Source organism: Chroicocephalus ridibundus, chromosome 3 (assembly GCF_963924245.1).
Source record: "Chroicocephalus ridibundus chromosome 3, bChrRid1.1, whole genome shotgun sequence".
NCBI classification, from domain to species: Eukaryota; Metazoa; Chordata; class Aves; order Charadriiformes; family Laridae; genus Chroicocephalus; species Chroicocephalus ridibundus.
The window spans coordinates 75,314,510-75,339,804 of NC_086286.1; the positions used below are offsets into that span (position 1 = coordinate 75,314,510).

Genomic DNA, 25,295 nt, shown 5'->3' on the forward strand with positions numbered 1-25,295 from the left:
TCACTAGTTGAAACAAACTTTAGTTGCCCTATCTGAATCGAAGTTACATCTGTGTCAGTGGAGTTCAGAATGACCAGTAATGACAGTCGTATGCTAGTAACTCAAATCTTTAACAGAAAGGTATCAGATGCAAACCAAGCACAAGCTGGAAAACCCTTGGATTCCTGCTTTATGCTGAAATGGGTCTGGTCTCCCATTCAGGACAGACTGGTACATTTCATTTCCCTTCGCTCCATCATCCCATGTATACCATCCATTTGAATGCTGTTCTGCTTTGAAAGCTGCTTTAAGACCTGAATGTGGGCATGGGCAGCTCTTGCAACCACCTCTTTCCCTTTGCGTTGCCAGAACAGTGCAGAGAAGTGTAGTGTAAATGAGAGTTAATGTGCACAACCACACCTTACTTTCCAATCTCTGTAATTCTGCAGTTTCATTTGACAGCTACACAAATCCCATACTAGAATTCAGACGCCACACTACAAAGCAGACCACATACCTGCAAAAATGCAGGCATTTCCCGAAAGCTTTCTAGACTATAGTTTGGCTTTCTATAGTCAATTGTTCAAAGCAATAGCAAATGTGCAGCCATGAAAGAGAGTGAAATATTTGTATGAATTCCACTGTTGACATTAGCCTGATACAGGTTAAAAGCTACCATGGCTCTTTGTTTTCCTGAAGGTTCATGTGGCTGCAAAGAAGACACGGAGCCACAAGCACAGGTTCTTTGCTTATAAGGCGTAATGACTCCCTGAATTACCCTGATGAAATTTTATGGCACCAGCTCCCAGTGGAGGGATGTGCCAGGCCATACAACTAAACTGCGACAATACCTGCCCCTTGATTTTTCCGTGTTCCATGGCCAATAATAGTATCATCTAACATCGAAAAAACAAAACAAAGGCATCTTTGAAATTGAACATAACCCAACAGCTATTTCTGCGCGTCTTCACGTTGTCACAGTGCAGAGGCAGAAATAAAGAGATTTCCAGTGATACACAGCCTGTCACACTCTAGTCATACTTTCAGCAGGCACCACTACAAACTCAGAGCTATACTGGGCAACACTCCCCAGGCTCAGCTCCCTTCACCTTAAGCAATTAAGTGGGTGGTTCGAAATAGGTGACTAACCACCCTACATGCCTTTTGCAATTAGGGAAAATGGAAGGTTATGTCTTGAGGGTGTTTCAAGGTCTTAGGTGGACCAAGTAGTTACCTGAAGGCTCTCTTTCTCCACTGACTATGCATGGATCAGAAAGTAACTGGAGTCCTAAATCTTTGCTCAGACTAAACGTACCAAATTTCGTTGAATAAATCCAGGCATTGAAGACTGTAGTAGGGCTTATGCACGTGAATACAGTGCTCAGTACTGGCGTAGCAGCTGGACCCTAGTGAAAATATTCTGATCTGTTCACAGAAGATGTTTAGACGAGGAAAGCTCATCGCATTTCAACACACTGACTCGCAGAAGGCTTAAAGCAGCAATGGAGATAACGGGTGTAACGAAGAGGAAACAGGTGTTTGTAGTTTGAACAAAGGGCTGATGAACATCATTACCGTAATGGTGAGGAAAAATATTTTAATCAAAGAAAAACAACTTTTCCACAGAGACAACTATAATGTTTTTATTTAGCAAATGTACTGGAAGAATTGTTTTTCTGTAAAGGCATACAGATACGCCCCAATTTCATAGAGCTTCCATTCTCTCTAATAGCTATGATTTTTTGAAATCAGTTTAATGAACAGAAGGGGATATATGTGGAGATGTCAAACTTATTTTTGTCATAAACCACATGATTCCATTTACCACTAATCCCCAAATAATTGACCCGGGGCCACCAAGAGCTTGCAGAACCCTTGCTGGTGCTTTACAGACAACAGGCTGTTCACACAGTTTTAGCTGTCCTCTGTTTCTAGCCATGCGAACAGAAATAAGACATTAAATACTTCCTTAACACCTCTTTTTCCATACTGGCAATTGCTGAGGTTACCACAGGATCACTTTGGTTTTTTTGTTTGTATTTTTACAAATGCATATGGAAGGGCAGTGATCTAGGACATTGCTCCCAACTAAGACGTGCTTCAGACTATAGAAAACTTTTCTGAAATCCTGCCTTGTAAAATTGAGAACAGACCCTACAGCATTCATCCTTCTGCAGTCTACACCTGACTGAAAGATAAAGGGTTTTTTTTCCTGAGAATTGTGTTACTTTGAGTTAGTCCCGTATTTGCCTTCTGCCGCTGCCTACTAGGCGTTGTGCCTCTCACTTGGCAAGTGCTGACGTGATTGCCATTTCCCACGGTGCCAGATTGTAAAGCGTGGAAGAGATGACATGATGTAAGGGTCTGCAATAATTGTACAGGACTGTCCCCTACTGAAGCATTCTTTGGTCTGGCAGACAGAAATGAAGTCTACTGCTAAGATCTGCCTTGCATACTTGTGTTTGAATGTCCTTTTCTTAAGAGAATGTCCGGAGACATCCATAGCAGCCTGAAATGGAAACTCACTAAATGCAAACCCAACTCTGTATAAAAAAGAAAGCCCTTAGAAAAAAATCTATTAAGAGGGCTCTTCTCACCAAAAAAAATAATTACAACTTTACATTACTGAACTCTGATGAACAAAGCATAACATTCCCTCAGATGTGAGGCCCAACTCAAAACACAAAGGAGGAGTACTTATTAAGTACTTAGTTTTCCAAGATATTCATTGCTTGCCCTATTCTTCTATCCCTTCTGGTCTGAAACCAATCTTACCCCAGCTGTTTTTGGAATGTTTCAGAAAAAAAGATAGTCTTTGGCCCTATTAGGGTTAATGCTTTTGCATAGACGTATATGACCATAAACTGGTCAACTAGTAGAGGTCTTCTGCTAACATTGTGACTGAGAACAGGAAGAATACAGCCACAATAATATACAGCTGTCTACTAAAAGTATTGCATACAGACATCTTTGGCCATGCAGTCTCTTGGCCTTCTGAAAATACGTGAGCTGCATTGCTAACATGACAAAAAAAATAGCAATGTTGAGAATTAGAAAGAGGCGAGTATAAGAAGCTGATATTGATGGGGCACTACTTCGAGCAGTTGTCACCATCTGTGCCAGCCCTGACCGGCCTTTGATTGACACCCCAGTTTTGTGCTTCACATAAGTGATATCTGCAAAATCCAGAAGATCTTTCATTTCCTCATCTTCATCTACAGGCAACTCTTTTTGTGCTTGAGTCTGTGCCTTTTGTCGCACTTTTCTTTCATTTACCTCAATTTGTGCAAAAATGTCAGGAACGGCATCAACAAATTTGTAGCCTTTGGCTACTTTTCTGTTTTTCTTTGCTTTGCCGTGCTGCTGCTGCTGCCTCTGTGAGATTGCAAATATCCTATCAATGGCCTCCTCTGTCTGTCTCTTATCTGAAAACCTCAGCAGGCGCTCAGCGGTCTTCCTGAAGCTAGCCGTGTTGCGTACACGAGACAAGATCTGCTTCTCAAGCTGCTGGAAAACGGGCTTAAAATGCTGCAGGTTCCTCTCCACTATCCCTACGTAGTCCTTCACTTCTGGCACTGCGGAGCTCCTAATGGCAGAGGCTCGGTCAAAGACAATTTTCTGGCGGTCTGCAATAACCTGTGCAAAGGGAGAGCGGGACCCATCCTCAACAGGCCACAGGTAGACGGCGTAGGCGTGCTCACTGGTGGTAATGAAAACATCCAGCTGTGGAGAATCTCCACGGACGGTGAAGCTCTGCACATCAACGGAGGGCCCAATGAAAAGGTAAATGGCCCTCGTGACGGGGTGCCGCAACAGGGTCGTTACATTCACGTAGTTTGTTCCATTGTATGGATAGCCCCGGGGATACATCCTTGAGGTGATGGTAGCTTTCTCGCTGTGGCCAGTGTCATCCATCCAGTACATCTTATATATCCCATCACGGTGCCTAATAAAGGCCCCATGGACATCATCTACAACTGTTTCTTCAAAAGGCACATCCACATTGTGGAAGAAACTGGTTGCTGCCTCCAGGGGGCTGTCATCTTCTAGATGGATTTGGTCCACTAGCAAGAGAAGCTGGGGATGGAGAAGTATGAGGTTTCTTTGCAATTTTCTTAGCTTCAGTTTAGGATTGTATGCACCCACTCCTTCTCCCCTGATAAAAACCACCCCGCTGCGCTCCATGGCGGCAACCACTCGTCCCTGACAGTCACCAGCCAAATCATGTTTATATTTAAGCCACTTTGAGGAACAGTCTTCTGTAATCTGCCCTTCCCATGGGGAGAAGCAGCTCTTGGACACGGCAGGGGAAAACATCAACACATTATTAAAAAAAGTATATTTTGGCCCATACAGAGCTTCTGTTATGAAAGGTACGCCATTGGGAGCAAAAGTAAAGGAGTTCTGGTCCGGGTGTTCATGGCCAGCATTAAAGTTCCTCCACCCCTTGATCCACTCTTTGTACTTGTTCTTATGAACAATATCATATATTGCACGTCCTCCCAGCTTTCCTGACTTGAAGGAAAGGAAAGGCCTGTTGATTTCAGCTGGCAAAGCACTTCCATAGGTTACCACTCCCCAGTCCTCAAAGTAATGCAGCTTAGGAACCCCATAATCTGGCGGAGGTATGGAGCGCAAACTTGCATCATACCTGCCAAAAAGATGAGAAAAATGGGTTTAAAAATCGCTTGACTGATTCCATTATCAGCACCTATACAAAACTCAAAAACCAATTCAATATTTACATCAAGGAGCAAACTAACATCGTAAAGCCCACAAGTATGCTTCCCGAGTGAACTAATCATATAGTTGTAACGAAATTTATCATACTAATCCCTATATACATTTGTTGTGTGCTTTTTACAGAATAATAGCTGAAAGCATCTGCTCCGTGTTTAAAGCAAGCAATCCTTCTGCAGTCAAAAAAGAAGAGTACCACTAATCTCAAACTAGCCGCATTTTGTCTTACATCATAAAGCTACTGACTGCCATACAAATCTTTTATAAAGGCACATTAGGACCAGGCTGCAGACACTCTCTATTTGGCATCAGACAACAACATTTGCACCTATTTACTGACTACTTAACCAAGAGAAGCAGAGTATCTGTTTCCCCAAACTGGTGATAATAGGAGTCTGTAGTCTCTAAACAGAATTAGCAATGAACTAAAAATTAATGCAAAGGCATTTTAAAGGATAAATTTTTATGATTTATATCACTTAGTGTATGTTAGTTTCCTTTTCCAACTAGGCTGATGAAAAAATTGTGTGGTTTTCTTGTATAAATTGTAAGATGTAAGACATATGGTTTAAAAAGGTCTTAATTCCAGAAAAGGTTACAATGCCTATAATTTTTGTTTTATTTGATCCACAGGAATTAAAACAAAACAAACAAACAAAAAAGCCAACCATGGAAAACAAAACCTAACCTTCTAGAATTGTTTTTAAGCAACCAAAATAAACAAAACCATCATTAAGCCCAGTAATATTTCTGTTAAGACAGTTCCTCATCCGGTTTGTTCTCTACAGCTAACCAGGAGCCTCTGTCAGGCCCTAGACAATCGCAGCTCACGTCCTGCGTATGCCTTTGGGTAATTCCAGCCAGCACCAGGAGCCTGCTCTATATCTGGTGGTCCTTCATGGAGATTCGCCTAAAAGCAGAGTTCTTCCCTGAGACTCTAACGCAACTGGACATGCTCATCACAAGAGCAACACTCCAGCACAGGGAAAAGGCAATCGTTAGAATGTTCAGATAATTTTTTTTTCCCTTTTTTTTTTTTAACTCAGATGCTCTCAAAAAATTTCTTTCTCTTTGACATCAAAAAGAATTTTCTAAGTATAAATTCCCAAGATTTCCATGGAGGCACAGGAGAAAAGAATGATGGAATGGGGTTGTAGAGGAGAGATTCTGTATTTTGCAAATAACAAGATGAAGGGTGCTTGGAGCCTAATAAATATGCATCCTAATGTGCATGTCTAATCATAAATGCAAAACAATATATATGCAATGATATTTTTCTTCTAAGAGAGAGACATAGAGCTGCACTAACTCCTCGAAAATGTACTCATTCTCTCCACAGACTGAGGGAATTTATATATCCACCTAAAGCTTCATGGGTCTTTTCATTTCTTACCTTTAGAAGATTGACATTCAAGTTAGCAGAGCTGTAAATTACATGCAAAATACGGATCTAGTAATTTATCATGATATTTTTTCGAAGCATTACTTGCACATTAGTGTGCAAAGACAATGAAGAGTAGCCTTACTGCTTACATTACCTTTTAAAAAAAAGCTCATGTTATTACTTATAGCTTTTAAAAGAAAACTATGCTTTAAATATTCACCTAATCAATTATTAAAGAACACAATAGGATTAAACCCCATTAGAATAGACCAAATAAACTGAAGAATACATGCAGGCAAATTTTCGGTCCTTTTGGAACTGCTTGCATTCTATAAAAGCAACAGACAACCAAAACACAAAAGCAGATGCAGGATAAGACCAAGGTGTTTCCTGTAGCAACACACACTGTGCATCTGTGCCAAGCGAAGAAGTTCTTCCGAGCCTAAAAACTCTCTGGGTCGCACATGGCCAGCTTGCTTGATCTCTGCTTCTACAGTACAAATCTAAGGAATTATCCCTAATAGCAAACAGCTGTCAGGTTCCTTTTGAGCCCACTCATTCCCTTTCATACCAGAGAAATTCAGTGTGGAGAGTGCACCACCTCTGCCCTTTGGATGGTGTCCCCGGGCCCTCCACCACTCGGTTCCTTCTGATCTGCTCTGCCAACCAGTTCCCGCTGCCGTTGCGCATGACAAATTTGTCGAGAAACACCAGCTGGCTCTCCGGCCCGTAGAACCAGTTATAGTTGGAATCCGCAATGGCCACAGTTCTCTGAAACCCTTGGGAAATAGTTAAAAGGAATGTAAGAAAGAACAAATAAACGTACAAAGATGCGTTTGTAGAGCATGACGGTGAAGCCAAGCAGTACAAACAGACACAAACAGAAACAGCCTTTTCAGATGTTTATAGACCTACTTGTAAATGAGCCATAAACAGGTTACACAGGAGCCGTTTCCTTCTGCTGTAGCTAACTTGAATACTCACCTTTCTTCTTCGGCTATGGGCTACACACTCAGTCAAAGTACTAGAAAAAATGTGAGAAGCAATGTCCCATCCACTTCCTCTCCTCACTCAAATCTGGCAAAGGTAACTTTCTCTTTACAGCTTTCACTTTTCCTATGTCAATCCAAACTTTCTAAAGCAAGAAAACAGAGGTTCCCACAAGAAAAAAAAAAAAAATCAGCTTCACCCTGAAACAGTTCAGTTTGCTCTTAGGAACCTCTCCCTAGTAGATGCCTGAGTTCTCACATGGAGTCAGGGCAACTCTTCACATGCCTGTGCAGGCACGACAAAGCTGTGTTCAGCCCCTCTTAAATATATGGCTAGATCTGGGGTTCTTATAGCTAATAAAGTTATCACTGTCTTTTCAACGAGGAATTTGAACCATGTAAGTTCCTAATAAATTGTCCTGCAAATAAGCAACAGAAAATCATCACTGAAAACTTGCAAGGCTGCCTGAAACTAAATCTCTTCTGAAAGCTTGAAGGGGTCAAGAGTATTTAATGTTTGTGTACCCCTGCACAGAGAAACCTATCATTTGAGTCAATTACATTTTCCATATGAAAAATATTTTAATAAAAATGGTATAAAAATCTATTTCAATGTTTTATGGAAAACTGGTGATTATGTAAAACTTTCCTATACTTTGTTGATACTTTTACCCTGGCTTCGTCATTTTCTATTCCTTTCATCTAGTGTGATGATATTTGGCAAAGGAAAAAAACAATAAGAAACTCGAAGAACATTATTTTTCAAATGGAAAACCCCAGAAACAGGTCTGTTTCAAACTCTGAAAACCAGAAATCAGATTCTGAATCGTTGGTTTTTTTCCCAAATGATGTTCCTATTTTTCAGCTGGTTTTAAAAGACAGAGTTTAATACACAATGATCTTTAATAAGCAGTGACAAACAAGGATGTCACTGTTTCGATGAATGATGAAGCTAAAATCCAAGGCAAGTGTTATCTTAAAAAAAAATCCAAGTACAACGTTATTTAAAAATGGCCTACTTCAAATATGACATTTCCTGCTGCTTCAAGAATTAGGAAGATTCATCTTCATTCACCCAAATGACCTACCTGGCAGGACAGTCCTGTACATAAACGCAAAGTGCTGCTTGAGCCAGGGGTGGCTGAAGTGATTGATATCAAAGTGCCTTTGAACAAGAAACATGTACTGAAACAGCGACCTGGTCGTGTAGCTGCCGTAAGCCACCCCTTCATAGAGGGAGCCATCTGTGACTTCCTGCAGCAGGACTACTGACTTCTCCATGATTGCCAACACTTGCTTCGTCCACAAGTAAGCTTCCTGAAGGTAGCCTGAAAGAAAAAGGTGTTGGCGAACCTAATTACAACATCATCGATCACAGATTGTGTCACCTGTACTCGCACAGCGGGATCCTTTACAGCAAGGAATCTGCAATCCAGAGCTCTAAAATATGACCTAGCGCTGCAGCGTCCCTGTAGCTCGAAGGTGAGAACTAAAACACTATATTTAAACATAAGAAAGCAAGGTCACATGAGCAGGGAAAATCTATCAAACACCTTTTGCTAATAATGTGGGCTTATGCTTTCCATCTTAAAGGGAAAATTTCTTTAATGCATTCAGGACACGCAAAAAGGGAAGACCGTGCCAAGACTATCGTATTTCAAATTAAAGCCGTATGAAAACAAACTTACGGTCCCCACTAGAGGGTTCCAATAATACAAATATTCTAATCAGTCATTTTTCACTGGCATGATGACCAGCGTGGTAAGGAGTTTAAAAATACAAAGAAGTTCACATTTGAGCTGTGGTTAACTGGCATTCTACTAATACATGCTCTATTTTAAGGCATGCTTCCTTCTACTTACATTTTCATTTTATTTTACAACCTAAAGGGTTATCCAAACAGAATTTATTTTGGAAGAGTATTACCTGGTTAATTCCAAATGCAGATTCCTCATTTCCAGAATAAAATTAATCTTCTAGCTAGGTTACGTTTCAGCCTCCACACGTACAAGCCCTAAACAGTTATATTCCTTCTAAAGAAAAGACTTTCAGAGATCTTACTATTTTGGTCTGCTCTACACAAATCAAGAGCCGGGAAAAGGCTGTGAGAAGACCTTCTCGGGGCCTGTCTGCCTCCACCAAGGAACAAGCACAAGCGGGAGAGCCTCGGCACTCCATTTCTGCATTGCAGAAGGCGGCACGGGGCTGCCAGCAGAGGAAAGGCTACGTGCCTTCTCTTGTTTTCTTTTGGATTCACTGGCAAGAGAGAGGTAGGACTAGACAGAGACCAACTGCCTTGCGCTTCTATACAACATCTCAGTGCCTGCCCAACTCCAAGCGCCTGGACTCAGATTTAACCAGGCTTATTTCCACCATATAGCAGAGCCCAGATGGGGGTCCATTAGGTGGTGAAGCGGTGCCTGCCGAACGAAGCGCACGTGCCAGGCTAAGCGAGTAGGAGCGACCTTCAAGCCCGCTACTAAGACTGTTTCACGTCATCGCCACGATTATTGTATTTATGCTCAGCGGAGTGATGAGCACTTCAGGCTTCCTACTAGTCAAGGCTGCCAAATCCTGCTCGGTTAACAGGGAGAAGAAAACAATTGCAATGGCTAAAAAGCTCAACAGACAGCCTGAATCTAACACGGTATTTTTATCCGCCGGCTGAAGAGATAAATACGATAGGGAAGGCCTGAGCAACAGGGGCAGGTGGTGCTACTTACTTCTGCTTACTTTACTCCCAGCTATCTTGACACTACTTCATTACTCTGACGCAGTTGGCAGCACAGCCGTCTGTCCGAATAAAATCCCAAATGCTTCCGCCCTTGTTTTCCTTTGTGAACATTAACAGCCACAACAGCTAGCTTTTGACTGCTGCACTAGCAAGAATGCTATTTTCCATGGTTTGGCACAGTGTATTTACCACTGTAATGCATATACGTTCTGTTTACTAAGTTTATATCTATGCTATAACCCTATACTGGTAGTATATTAAAACAGTAATAATACATCAGAATAAATGTAAGACTCAACATTCCGTCAGGCCACACAACAAAACAGAACAAATCTCACCTCAAATTAGCAGTATCTATATCAAATTAGGCCTTACTCAACTGTGTGCCCAGAATTCATTTCAATTAGTTTCATTTTTGAGTGCTATGAAAAGGTTTAAATGTTTTTAAGCTGGCTATTTAGTCTCTGCATGCTTCAATATCTGAATAGTGTTTAAAATTATTAGTTGAAATTTAAACCTTTTGGAAGGAAGGCCTACACTGGGATACAGTATTTGCAATTTCTATGCATCAGATACAGGAGGAATACTATGTTTACTCTTTTTCTCCCTCCCTTGTTTTTTTCTCCATCACAAGAAGTCTTTCATCTTGGTCGAATTTTTAAGAAACCTTTTTAATTGAAATTTTAGACCAACAGAAAAACTTTGTTTTTAAAAAATTGACATTTAAGTGAAGTTGCTCTATATTGAAAACAGAATTTTCATTAAGAAATACCGATTATGGATGTTTTGACCTATTTTCATTTGAAATATCAGCACAAATTTTCAAAGTGCTCAAGCATTGCTGAATTTGCTTCTTTTTTCTTAAAAAAAAACCCTAACCACCAACCTTTGGTAAAAGAAATATTGCCCATCTTTATTTGTGATGTTACCACTGTTTGGCACAAAGCATACTTATGGTCTATATTCTAATGAAAAACAGAGTTATCTCACAAACTGTCAGCTTTCAGCAACAACAGAGGCTTGGTGAAGCATGGAATTATGGGTAATTTAGCAAAACTCACTGAATAAACATGATCTGAGTCCTCAATTTGTGGAAGGCAAGACGGAAGGAAAGGGGAAAACTTCCACACATACTCTTGCTTCTTTTCTGAAGATGCACATCAATGAATGGACTTCTTTTGACAAACACTTAAAAAAAGAAAACCCCTCCAAACACAGTAGGTAACACAGTTTTTTGTCACACTTCTTTGGGCATCTGAAAGCTCCGACGGTGTGCAGATGTGCCTTTGCTTGGCCATCAGCATCCAGAAACTAGATTTGCTTTGACTTGCAGCAAGTAAGTAGTTCCATTGGGCACCGTGTTTTCAAAATACTTCCAGCATGTATTAAATAGTCACTTGATAAAATACTGACGCATTCTTATAAAAGCAGGAGCTGGCTCCATGACTTCCACCTCTCAAAGTACGACTGGGGTTTAAAGTCAGAATTTCTGATCTGCTCTCTCCCACTGACTCCGTAGCTTGCATTCTCATTTACACTCTGTATCACTTAGACGGGAGGAAAGGGATAGCCCCAGGCAGAGCAGCCAAAAGCAACTCGTGAGGTTATTCACCTGGGAACCGGGAAGGACAGGTTTAGGTCCCCGAAGCAAAGAAGGAGATGACACCTGGCACAGACATCTCTTGGATGAAGGTTGTGGGGTGCAAGGGCATAGTTCAGAGGAACAAAGGTAAAGCCCTGCTCATCTCCATAGAAAAGGATGCTGGAAAGAAAGGTCCTGAGCTGTGGCCTTGGGTAGATGAAGTTACACCTTTCCAGTGCTCTCAGGGAGACAGGACAGAAGCCTTGGATGAAATTCCAGGATATCGTGTTGTCTAGTCCTAGCTCAGATCGCCTGGGTGTTTCTGACTGCTGACCTTCTCAATGCTTTGTGTCAGGAGACCAAGCGCGTCGCTCTTTACTGATAATCTACCCTGACAGACCCTGTCTGTAAATCTGGACTGGACAGACTATACACAAGGGGAGTTTTAATTCTTACAAATGGTGAGGTAAGAATTTCAGAATCACTTAGATGAATTTATATACATGGGCATATATGCACATATGTTATGCCTTTTACATCTGCCCACAGACTTTTTTTTCTGTTCACTAAATTAAATTTTTCTAAGCAGCAAAAGAGCAAACCCAATACCGCTGTACTCCCAGAAGCATTTCTATCAGTTCCTGAACTTTGCTGCATAAATGGCTGATTGAGTTGATACACTTCAGAAAAACATTCCTATGGTTTAGCACGTACCTTGATTCATCAGAACCAGGCTTCCAGCCAGCAGGGCCACACAGTTGGTAGGTTGGTGGTTGTGGAGGTACTGGAAGCCCCATCCACGTCTGTATGATGTTTCGTACATATATCCCGAGGCATTGGCAATTACCTCAAGAAATCTCTCCTGTTGAGTCTTGCTAAGATAGCTGTACAAGAAGTCATACGCAGTGGCAAAACCAACTAAGGAGTGAGCGAGAGGGACCTCATCCCATGGGGCATCCTTCACCAGCCTGTCAATAAAGAAAGATGCCAAGTAATTGAGTTTCGCCTACTTATTTTTCTCCATTAGCGTACTGTGGGGTGTATAGGACTTAATGTCTCTGAAGTTAGACAATTCATGTTGAATTTTACAACAGTAGTAAGCTACTTACCAAGTCTCTGAGACCATTTTTTTCTTTCCTTTCAAAGCTCGGTAATTTTATTAGAAATATTAATCTGTTAAATATTAAAACAGTGCCTGCAATATTCTGGGTTTTGCTAGAAGAAACAGAGATGCAGTATATTGCTTGTACAGAAATGGAATCTATTTATCTGAAGAAAGATGCACATCATTTTTGTGAGAAAGTATAATCACACAGTTTATATTCCTCCAAAAATCTGCAGCAATCTTTTTCTTTTCCAAAGGAGCCAAATGTTGATAAATTCCTGAATGGTGGCTATGGGACCGAAGTTGTTTTTAAAGAAAGTATAATAAAATAACTCACTATGCTTTTTCTTCATTTCACAGATGCATACAAAGATAGAAGTAGAGACGATGAAATTTACTTTCATCACTACAGTTCAAATTAACATACTTAATGGCAAAAAACCCACCAGTGTTTAGCATAAAATAGAGGTAAAATAATGCCACTACTCAAAATTATTTTCTAGGAACTACCTGCTTGTATGCAATGATTACACTGAACTTACTTAGCAAAACAGTAAATTCATATCAAGAAAATTTATAATTGAGGTGGAGGTAGTGTAGAACAAATATTTCTCTTAAATCAAGCATACATTGTGTATCAAAGACTTTAGTTTTGCAGCACTGACAGTACTTTCAGCCCATGGTTCTACAGAAAAGAAAATGTGAAGGAATACACAGTGAGAAAAAATCTTTGATAAACTGAAAAATCATCAGTTGCTTTCATGGTTGTTCTCTTCTTTTACTTTCTTTGCAGTATATTTTTTATTACAGAAAGGAATTTTAAATTGCTGAGATGAGAGCGTGTCCTACTGCAATCAGTGGATATTGTGTTGTGCTCCTGAAGACGTGCACCTTCCAGCTTCAACTACTCTATGACTCTATAAATATGATTTCATCTTAATTTGTGTAAACAGTAGTGTGAAGAAACAGATGAGAAAAAATATCAAAAGAGCAAGATTTTCTAAAAAATCCTCATTCTCCTATAGGAGCATTTATTTGCATTCAAAATGCATGAATGAACCACGTAGAAATTATGACCATCAGCCTACGGCACTGCAACTGTGGTAAAACACAACATGTACAGGTGAGAAAAATTACCTTTAATTTTTATTTCAGTGTATCTAACATCATTGGAAGGACTCAAATGAACTTGGCACATTCATTCCTGTATGTAAGGAAAGCCTCTGCAGGCTTTTTGAGTAGTGGAATTTCCAAAAGTTTTAAGCGTTCACCTTCTCTCAGCTTCAATCCCATCTTTTGCTGAGTGAAGCTATACATTCATTTTTCTTTTTTTTTTTAAATGGAATCTTTATCTCACTGATTTTAAATTAAATACATGAATGCATTCAGCATTAAGCAGCAGAATCTGACCTTTTTTTTGAACCGGGGTTTTTATTGGATGAGATTATTTTGTTTGCACAATTTTGCTTCTTAACAGACAGGCATTGACAGAAAATGGTTGTGAACAATATTAAGACAAACAGCTATAAGTGTGGTAACAAATAACTGTCAAAGCATCAGGAGAAAAAGTTCTAGAAATTTACTACTCATCTTCTCTACATCCATGTGCTACTCTCTGTGGTCAATGTTAGGAACATTTCTCTGTCGTTTTTTTCCTGGTTCAAACTCTAAACTTATCAGTGAAGGTTTACAGCCAGGTATAGTAAAAATTTTTACTTACATTTTCACTTTGTTGTTGTGCAAAAAATTATAGACCTGTAAGCCAAAACTATTTACATGCCTTTCCTAGACATTCATTCTTTCCGTATTTCCAGATAAACTGGAAGAAAACGTAGCTGAACTGTGCAAGCAACTCTTCTGACTCTCCAGATGTATTTATACTGTGTCACTGAGGCACAAAAATTGAAAATCTGAGTTAACTGGTTATTTTTCAATCTCACTTAATTCTCTGCATCTCTATTTCTGCTTTTTCATCTTTCCTCATCATTGAAAAACCTCTTAAAGTGTTGTTAGTCCTATGTGTAAAAGTAAAGTTGCATTCTATGCCAGTTATATGCAACGGCCTGGCACTGTGATTGCTGTCAGAAATCCTTTGACACGCGAACATACCATTGACCAGCTATATCACGAATCCTAATTTCCAAAGTATTTTCAGTTTTGCTTTACACTAAACCTTTGCACATTCAGAAATCCAAGTTCAAATGGTTACAGGAAATACCATTTTAAAGGCCTCTGCCTGAAACAATTACAAAGTTATTGAGGCTAAGCTATACATTAGGGGGCAAGACAAGAACAATGAAAGAATTAATTTAAAACATTTAATTCAAAGTTCAGGATAACACCGTAAGTTCAGTTATACACCATATGGTGTATAACACCATAGAAAGTGCTAATTAGAATGTGCTTAAAGCTATTTAATGATCTTTACCTGACTTCATCTTAAATGGGATTTGTCAGTGGAACTGATTTATTGTAACTTCCATTGTTAAGATGTACGCTAAATTTATGTTTAGTTCCAAATGCAATACTGCATCAAATTCCATAGTATAAGAGCACATATTAGTGTCTGGGGCACTACTTGTGATAACATAGAAAGCACTCTTGCACATGGGAAGTGCTAAATCCACCAATTATGACCATAGGTTGTTGATTTCTTCATCAAGAAAAACCCCAAACCAAACAACCTTCAGTGTAAAAAACTGTATGTTAAGCATCCTAAGCCTACATATTGTCAGAGTTACCCACCTCAGGTTAGAGAAAGTAGTTTTGTCATAACTTCCCTCCAATTGCAATTCTGTATAGTAAGTCTTGTATAGAATTTAACAAAGGAGATGCACACAAGTAATACAGAAAGTTAAAGATGACGATTTAAAGACCCTCATTTCTAAGCATACAAAACCAGAGTCAACATCTGTTCTTAAAATGAAGCTCTCTTGAAGTAGTAACTCTGTAACTGATATAAATCAGTGCACCTCCATTAACTGAATTTCAATGGAACGAAGCAATGTACACCAAACAATGTGGAACGTGATTCACAAGAAGAATGGTCAAGTAGCAAGCATTAAATACTTTTTGTATCTAAATTACGCTCTCATTTTTCATGCAGATCTCCAGTGTCAGATTTGGTAAACAGCCTGGCTGATAAACCGTGGGAAAGCGTGGTACCATAGGCCTGCACTGAAAAAAAGAGTTTTCAGGATTGTCTATTAACTCCTCTGCTTTGAAATATTAAAGAAAAGTTGTGTGCATTTATACTAATAAAGATAGGTAAAAACATGCAGATGCTTTGCACGGGGAAACAGCTATTTTCTAAGCCTCTCGGGAGTAAGACCGAACATCAGATAGTACGAACCTCAGCTTAGCAATTAACTGTGTCTGAAGACAGCAAGTAACCTTTACCTCAATGCTGCATTAGCCTCTTCAGCCTTTTAAAGGTATCAGATGTTATAAAAAAATGAATCCAACGTAAATTAAAATATCTATAATGGATTCGTTAGTATAGAGCATCTAGTTAGTTACAAATATAAGCACATTTAGCAAAGGCAACTGTTCCAAAAATTCTAAAACATATTTTAAAATAACAGCTAAACCATAAATGCATCCTTACAGACAGTATAAAAAAAAATCATTATTTTTTTTACACTTACATGCCTTTACCTGTATTTGAAAGTGGTGCCTATCTGGAAACTTGAGGAGATTTATAAAAGAGCAAAAAGCGCTGAACGATTTGCTGTCTAATGATCAAACTCCAGGAACATCCAAAGCCATATGCATCGTTCCGCACAAAGAATGGTTGGCATTATGGATAAGTAGTATGGTTTTCCTACATGTGTTGAGAATTTTAGCATGGGGCAACGAGGTTATCTGTTTTAGATTTGCCACCCTCTACAATGAACAATCAATGTGAAGGCGCGGGGAGGGGTTAAACCCAATTCTTCAGCCATCAGTTTAGGATGTCAAGAACCATCACGCAAGCATTGCATTGTCCAAGGCTGAGAGTGTACATACCACCTTCACTAAATACGATGCCGTGCTCTAAATAAGTACACCAAATGTATAAAATTTTGGATGGGAAGTAAAAATCAATATCAACAACAAGAAAAATTGTAGTAAGATTACCACAACCTCTCCATGTCCTGACAACATTCTTAATGCTACTAATGTCTCTTCTCTCAGTACAAATGGTTTTCTCTATCTTTCCCTCATTTCTCTCTACTAATAACTATTTCCTTACTGAAACCAGAGTATTAGCATTTCTCTAAGAAATATAAGCCAAGAGGGAAAAAACCCCACTGTCTGCCCAGTTCAAGGCAGGATTTAAATCAAACTCCCCTAATTGAGTCCCCTGATCATGGCCTGTGGGATATTTGGAATCTCCTTTCCTTCTCTTTGTATCCAGTTCTTAAAAACAAATAGAAGTAAATAGGAAAACAACACTATCTTGAGAAATAGAGTACCCTTCCAGGCAGTGTAAGATCTGATTTCCAGCCTCTATGTCAATAGGTAATATGGCATCACTGCATGCAAAATGAAGCATTAAGCATGTCCTTACACTTACATTACACAAGTAATCCACATCCTGAAGTTTAATGCTCCAAACTTTCCCATGACAAATGACTTACTGCAGAACAGCTCTCGGAGGCTGAGGGCACATTAAGCTCACGGCTGAAGGAAGCGTGCCAGTACTCCCTCCTCAGCGCTGAACCTCCACGCAAAGGAAATGAGTCAGGGCTCTCTTCTAAAGGCTTACAGGTGAAAATTAGTTCAAGGGCAACCCTCTAGTGCATTTTGATGCAATTGAACTTAGACATGGGAGGTAGCTAACAGCATGGTTGAGTTTAATGCACATTAAATGTCACGCGTGGATGCAAATGTGGCATGTAATGGCGCCAGCTGACCACTTTGTCCTGAAATCGGCTGCGTAATTGTACAGTCTTCCCAGTGCCAACGGCAATGCCCTGGCACTCCACAGACCCTTGCTATTGTTCTCACCCACTGCTGGGGGAAGGAGATACAGCTTTAAACCTCCCGTCAGGCAAAGGAGAGAAATACTCTTCTGTGGCCAGAGGGAGTACACATACCAAGAGGGAGTACACCTACCAAGGGGAATGAGACCACCAACATTTATTTTATAAACTAGACTAACTTTTTCTTACAAAGCCTCCAAAACAAAATATTTTCTTGTGCTCAAACAGAATATTTTCTTCTTGAATGGAACAAGATCTTCCAATTTTTGTTTTGGAAAGACAAAAGAAAAATCCTTGAAAAAAAATCTGTTTCATCCAAAACAACCTCTCAGCTTTCACCCCGTCCACATTTTTCTGGTTCGCTGCCAAAACAAAACCCCCATTATCTGCACAACCTAAGTGCTCCATCATTTGCAACAGCAAAAATGTTAAGAATAAAAAAAAGTCCTTGAAACACTGATGATTTATATTTCCGGGGTCTAAGGTAAAACATGACAAGTTTGCTCCTATCTCTTTACCAGTCGTGTTTCAGCAGCAGCCTGACATGCTCGTGTTCATTGCAGCCCAGTTCACAGGAAGACAGGCAAAGGAGTGGTTAAATGTAAAGGGCTACATTCATATGAATATGGAAAAAAAAAAAAAAGCAACACAGACAGCATTTTTCACAAGTTTTAAGACCTTACTATGGAAGTAGGGTTGTACTGCTTAGGTGTTGAGGAGGCAACAAAAACTTTACTCCTTTGGAAACCTTCATCTACTTTCTATCCTCTTTCTTTCTGTTTCCCCATAGGTCTATAATCACAGAATCATAGAACGTGTTGGGTTGGAAGGAACCTTTAAAGGTCATCTAGTCCAAGCCCCCTGCAGTAGGCAGGGACATCTTTAACTAGATCAGGTTGCTCAGAGCCTCATCAAGCCTGACCTTGAATGTCTCCAGGGATGGGGCCTCCACCACCTCTCTGGGCAACCTGTGCCAGTGCCTCACCACCCTCACTGTAAAGAACTTCTTCCTAACGTCTAACCTAAACCTACCCTGCTCTAGTTCAAAACCATTGCCCCTTGTCCTATTGCTACATGCCCTTGCAAACAGTCCCTCCCCAGCTTTCCTGTAGGCCCCCTTCAGGTACTGGAAGGCCGCTATAAGGTCTTCCCCGAGCCTTCTCTTCTCCAGGCTGAACAAACCAAACTCTCTCAGCCTGTCCGCATAGGAGAGGTGCTCCAGCCCTCTGAGCATCTTCGTGGCCCTCCGCTGGACCCGCTCCAACAGGAATGATCATTCTGCCGCTTCTAAAGCTTCTTTCAGAACCTCTTCTCTCGTTTTTGGCTTTGATCACAAGAGAGTGCTTTTCACACTGGGCTTGCTCTTAGTATCAATCATGATCCCTCTGTGTTGACACATTAATAAACAAGAACTGAGTCTGTTTTAGTAGTTCTGAGTGCCATATTAAGCAGACACAGAAATTTAGTTATGTTATTATTTCAACAGATTACCTCTAGCTCTTGTTGTAGCAAATTTTTATACCAGGCACGCCACAAAGTGAGCTCCCTGTAGCTACCACAGAACTTCAGCACCAATTTATCTCCCAGAGATCCTATCAATTAAAAAAGAAGGTATAAAAGAAACTCTTCAAAATCCAGCTAGCCATTTAATTTCACAGTCGTACACAATTTCTATTTTTAAATGCTACATATGAAAAAGATAAAAACAGCATGAGGGTTTGGTATTTCACTTACTAACATAATATATATTCCAGATACCAAATTCATCCTCCTACCCTTCCTTTTCTTTTTCTTCCTCCCTGTAGGAGACTATCTCAGCATCCCCCAAGCTTCTTTTATACTAACTTCTATGCCGCAGTCTTATAAGACCCTCCTAAGTTTTCTTTGAATGTGACTGCTGGTTGATTATTGGGAGTCAAACACATGTTCTAAATTTGTGGTGCTAGCACAGGGACTCGCTTTATTTTAACTCGGCACATGTGAATTTATTTTAGTTATACATTTATCTACACATTTAATTATTTATATTTAAGTATTTTTACTTTGTAATCCATATTGTTCAACACAAAGCACCATCTGGATACTAACAGCAATGGTCCTTTACCATGCTCCAATACTTTTAATAAACAGGGACTAACAGAAGGCTATGGGATTGCTGGTTAATAAGAAATAGCAGAAAGCTCACAGATTTGTCATGCCGAAGCCTGCCATTAGCTTCTCCCTACTTGCTGCTATTTCCTTGGAATGTTTGCACGTGCTCGACAGTAATTATCTCCCCTATGAAACCCACAGAGCCAGCCCTACTGTCAAATCCCACACCTTACTGCACATTGGTAACATATTTGTCTTTAAAAACGGTGTGTCGACTATGTGCCAAAAAAAAAAAAAAGTAAGTACAGAAATCTCTTGTCTGGCAGTTGCAGATGGGGACGTCTCTCCTGCTGTAAGAAGGGTGCAGAATTTGTGAACTTCTAAGGCATTCGTTTATAAGGCGGGCTTACTAAAGAAGAGGGTTTTTCACTGCTTTGTCCAAAACGCAGAATCTGACTGGACTCTTATTTCTGCACGATGTGTGACTCCGATTACATCACTCCGCTGGGTGCGGGAATGGGCCGAGGCAGCATATGGAAAGAATCAGGAGTACAGATTCCCTCAGCCAAAAACGCACTTCTGGTGGGGAGTGCTCCAGGGGCCAGTCACAGATAAAATGCCAGAAAACGCATCTATATCCTCTGTTCTCTGTAAAATAAGATAATGCGGCTTAAATATAAGGACAAACTTTCCCTAAGATTTTAGGCAGCACCTAGATATCAAATCCCAGAAAAAACCAAGCAAGTTATTTAACGCCAGCTTTTAATTTTTACAGGCGAAACCATCAAAGTTCATCTTTTTTTTATTGAAATATTAATGCACTGTGTTTCCTTGCTCTTGCAAGTCTCCAAAACACTGTCCGTTCCCATATGACTCTGGGTGATTGCTATAGTTAGCTATTAGCCATTGCCCCTTTGTTTATTTTAAAATGTAAACCCACTCCAGGATGCAGCAATTACGGACGCTCTGTTATGAGCAGCATGCCCATCAACATCGGTTGTTATGACAAACGGCTCAAGCTCCGTTAGCCTACATGAATGGGAACTCAATTAAGGGCGTACTTTATTATGTGATATGACTATTGTAATAGATGAGAATAGACAAAAGTGCTTAATTACATGCCCCTTCCATGCCTCTGTCAATTACCAGCAGACTTTCTCATCATCGTATCCTGAGACATTGAGCCGTATTTGGACTATTGAGGATTCTCGCTAATGTAAAGATGAAATTTAAAGCGTCAGTCTCCTTAATCTCCTGGCATTCTGGGACAAATAACCAGTGATATGTTAAATTATATTTATTTTATACAATTACTGCTCACACTACCAAAATACACTTTCGTTTTCTGGTAAGGCTTAAATTTTATTTAGTATCGCCACAAAAATTAGAGGAAATTCATCCAATGGGATTTTTTTTTTTTAAATTCTAGAGCTATTTTAGAGTCAATGCCATGTCAGCAGAAGTCAAAAGAAATCCAGATTATACTGTTGAAAGAATCGAGCTGCCAGCAAGGAATCTATGTGACCGCCAGATTTAACTTTCCAACACACGCTGATGAATCTGTCAGCGACAAAAAGACATTTTGGGGGCAATTTACGTGGCTGTTTAGGCACCTACATTATAGAGGAAATCTAGGGAGAGAAAAGTTCCTCTGATTTACTTCTCTTACTGATCCCTCTCTGGACAAGCCCTCTTTACTGATGACATAAGGAGTTTTGGCAGAGAAGTCTCCTAACATTCAAGGCTCCAAACTTGGGCAACACCAAAACCACTGCTTCTTTCCACCCTCCTGATCAGAACACGTGTGCCCTCAAATTATTTAATAAGGATAATGTTGTAATGTATCACCCAGAATTATATATTCCCCAAAGTCCAAGGAAAATTAAAAATGCCTAAATAGACTGGACAACTTATTTTTTTAAATTCTACTACTGTGACATTGCCTGAACAGTTCACGTACAGTCTTACGCAGTGCTTCAGATGCCATAACATCTAAATGCCCGCTAGTAGCGCTGACACAGCCCTCCCATTTGCCGTGTTTGTTCTCCTGGTCTTATCCTAAGTGGAGAAGTGTGTGCAGTAACATGTTTTCTGGTACTTTTTAGTTGAGTTTCTTAGGAAAAACAGATTTACGCAATCTGTCTGTCCACTCCTTCAGCTTATGAACCTGCTGATCTATTTGAGCAAAGCCAGACCGAGCAGCGCCGGCCTCAGAGATGGGACATTCCTACAGTTTCCTGAAAACCACTGTTGCATGAGTGAGAGGGATCTGTATTACTGCCATCACTGATGGAGCTGTAGCGTGAACTCCACGTTGACAGCATTCAGCCATAAGTTCTCAGGGGAAAAACAAACATGGAAACCAGATCCGTGTTTCTGTGACAGCATTTGAAAAGCTGGACAGTTGGAGGTTATAAAAAGGGCAGCTTATCCCAGCCTTATCACCTGTGTTTCTGATTTTCTCCTTCTGTACTTCCCCTACTAAGCGCGTTGCACCTGCTTCTTTTGCAAAGCAGAGAACCCTGATTGAACCTTGAATGTTTGCTGGATGACATGTCTACATCAGAAGGGAAAGGTGGGAAAAGGATGGCTTCTCTTTCACTGAGGTAATGCAAGACACTTGCTTGAGAAAAACAGTAGTTCGGGGGAGCTAAATATTATCAAAGCCAAGTGGAAACAGGATACCTGCTCAGTTCTGATTGGGATCTGGTCAGCTGGGACAAAGGAGAGCATTATGGCAAGGGACAGAGGAACTACAATTAATCCAGGGCAGGAATCACAGGACACAAGGAACTGAAATGAGGTTATTGGGACAGTGAGTGAAGAAGTTTCTCAGGAAACTGAGAAAGGCAGACACAAGTAAGTTCCACCACTCAAAACATTACTTGCTCCTCTTTCTTATGCCATTAAAACATGTAACTATATTTCTACAAAACGTCACAAGAAGATAAGAGAGGGCAAACAATGAAACTAGGGAGGAAGGTGTTGAGTTTTGGGGTAGTCTGCAGGTCCTGTTGGAGATGGTTACGCATCCTTGCATTCACCTCTGCGCAGCTCTCTCTCTCTGCCAGTGTGCCAGGAGAAACACAGACTGCCTCTGAAGATAAGTAAGACAAGCTTTGTATTGCTATGCCTCAGTATAAGATTTTGCAAATTTCCACCATCCTGTTGTGTCAATACTTTTCTTCACAATTCCCATGTGTTCTCTCTTCCATGACATGTAAGCAACTTAAGCGCAGTGTGCCCCTTCTCTCTCCCACCGCTTCCTTTGTTCTAGTTCCTGTATTTCCGTGGCATTCACCGCTTTAATACTTGGCATAGGGGAACCCCAACACTGTAATGCCTTTTAAATCATGCCCACCAGGAGGATATGGATCCCAAGTTATGCTTGCTCAAATCCAGCGTAATTCCAATGACAACCCATGGATGGATGCTGTTTATAGGACACTACTGGTTGGTCTTAACCCAAAGAAGGTAAGGAATAGTAGTTTGAGCACTGAATATTGCTTGAACAGCTAATGTTTCTTCCTGTGCTGACTTGAAACCTGACACAGACTTCTGCTGAGCTGCTGCCACCATGGAGCTGTAGGACAGCAGCGGTGACAAGGGAGTCAGCTCACTGCCGTGGGCAGAAGCCACTGTCCTGGCAAAGCCCACATTCCCATCCTCTGACCTCCTCACAGTGGCAGCAACCCTGGGCCACAGTCTGCAAGGTGCACTGAGTAGCAACTGCTGCAGGGTGGTATGTGGTTGCCTGAGGAAAAAGGGGAGATAAATTGCTGGTGGGTATGAAAAAGGAAGATGAGGAGAAGGACAAATACCTTGGGGTCCCCAATTGCTAGACTCATTCGTACAGTGAGAACGTTAACTTTTGTACCCATAGAAAGAGTGTGGCACAGTGAGGACAGACTAACTTGTGGATGACGACTCACATCCAGGTGAAGTTAATCCAGGAGGCAGTCATCAAAATGCCAGTTACTCGGGCAGCTTCAGTAAAGTAATCACAGAATGGTAGGGTTGGAAGGGACCTCTGGAGATCATCTAGTCCAACCCCCCTGCCAGAGAAGGCTCACCCACAGCAGGTTGCACAGGAACGCGTCCAGGCGGGTTTGGAATGTCTCCAGAGATGGAGACTCCACCACCTCTCTGGGCAGCCTGTTCCAGTGCTCTGCCACCCTCAGAGTAAAGAAGTTCCTTCTCATGTTTAGGTGGAACTTCCTATGTTCAAGTTTGTGCCCGATGGCACAAACTATCAGATGGACAACTATCTTTATCATGTCCTAGTATGTCTTAAGGATAGGCCCAAGAACTGTACAGCCAAGTGGAGCTGCAAGTCTGAACCGAAGCTCAGACAGATGTTAGAACAGACTGCAGGAACTCAAGTGTGTCATTTTTACCTACACCTAATTATACCCTTTTCATAGGTCCCCCTTTCCTGAATTATACCCAAGGAAGAATTACCCAAAAGATATGTATGAGTCTGTGAAAAAAAGAGATTAAACAAATTACACTTTTAGCACTTCTCACCACAAATCAGATGTGAAACCCTGCCTTCTGATGGGGAGTGGTTCTAGATTTCTTTCTTTTTTCTTTTTTTTTTTTTTATCTTTACAGCAATTAGGGCCCTACACAAAAGGGTCATGCTCCTTCTTTCAGCATTAATTTGCAACAGGGTAAGCCCAGGAAAGGTGAAAAGCTGCGTGTCACTGCTGGTCCAGATGTGGGTAAATGCATTCAGCAAGTTAGTCACTGTTAAAGTGAATGTTAGAGCAACTGAAATAATTTAAGCAATTCATTCATCCACTCACTCCTCCAACTGCAAGCACTTTATACCGTAAGAACAACTTTAAAAAAAAAAAAAGACAAAAATCTACCAACTAGGCTGAGCTGCCATCCTCTCCATGTAATCCTTGGCCATGTTGATGGCCTCGATGTTTTCAGGGTAGAGCACACAGAACATCGCCAGGGCCCCGAGGTTGTTGCCGTAAATTTCATTCCACCGAGCACTGAACTCCTTTGGGTCCCAGGGAGGAAGGTACTCCAGGGGATTCGACAGCATCGTTTGCACTGCCTCGATCAGCCGAGCTGCGATGTGCTGGTGCGTGGTGGCAGCCTGGAGACGCAGGGCCTCCACGTCCCCTTTGGAGAAGTAGAGCATGGGGTAGCTGTCATAGTTGGCATTGACAAAAGGAACCATCGCGTCCTCCCTGGCGCCGTAGGCGAAGGCGAAGCAAACCGCCTGTATGAAAAACACACTTGGGGCTCCCCGTGTGTGAGTCCTCATTGTGGCATCAGATCTCCAAGTCTCACTGGCAGCCAAACCATCTTTGAAATATCCTACGGCAGATGGACGTGAAAGAGAGAGTTAGAAAATGAATCCATGAGACACTGTAATTCAGGATGCTCTCTAGGAAATAACGGTTCCATCTGGACTTAAAAAAAAACACCCACGTATTGTCCGGGTTGCTTTCAAATGATTTCTATAGGAACACCTCAGACAAAACACCTACTGAGCAATCCATCCTAAAGCAAAACCTGCACACTTTGAAGAAAGCCCCTCCCTCCCACATCTTTCCCTCCGGCAGCTGACACGAGGCGAAGGAACGCGCCGACAGCCCTTGTGCTCGAGATTTCAAATAATTGCAACGGTGCCTCATACGAAGCAGTGCTGACTGTACTGGCAGGCGGAGAAGGGCGGGAGGGGAGGAGGAAGGGGGAGAGCCA

At 41.0% G+C, this 25,295-nt stretch overlaps 1 protein-coding gene across 5 annotated transcripts in view; it reads right to left on the reverse strand.

Annotated features, from left to right (window-relative positions):
• Positions 1-1,459: 1,459 nt before the first annotated feature.
• DSE (dermatan sulfate epimerase) overlaps positions 1,460-25,295 on the reverse strand; it is a 36,974-nt gene continuing 13,138 nt past the window's right edge. For 2 of the 5 annotated variants that reach the window (XM_063329744.1, XM_063329743.1), the window contains exons 3-7: positions 24,446-24,908; positions 12,123-12,376; positions 8,181-8,420; positions 6,675-6,882; positions 1,460-4,630 (exon numbers count right to left, since the gene is read on the reverse strand). In XM_063329744.1, coding sequence (XP_063185814.1) covers positions 2,869-4,630; positions 6,675-6,882; positions 8,181-8,420; positions 12,123-12,376; positions 24,446-24,855 — 2,874 coding nt within the window. In that variant the 5' untranslated portion in view covers positions 24,856-24,908 and the 3' untranslated portion in view covers positions 1,460-2,868. Of the gene's footprint in view, positions 4,631-6,674; positions 6,883-8,180; positions 8,421-12,122; positions 12,377-17,071; positions 19,399-24,445; positions 24,909-25,295 lie in introns of those variants that run through there. The other 3 variants (XM_063329747.1, XM_063329745.1, XM_063329748.1) reach the window with 3 other exon arrangements.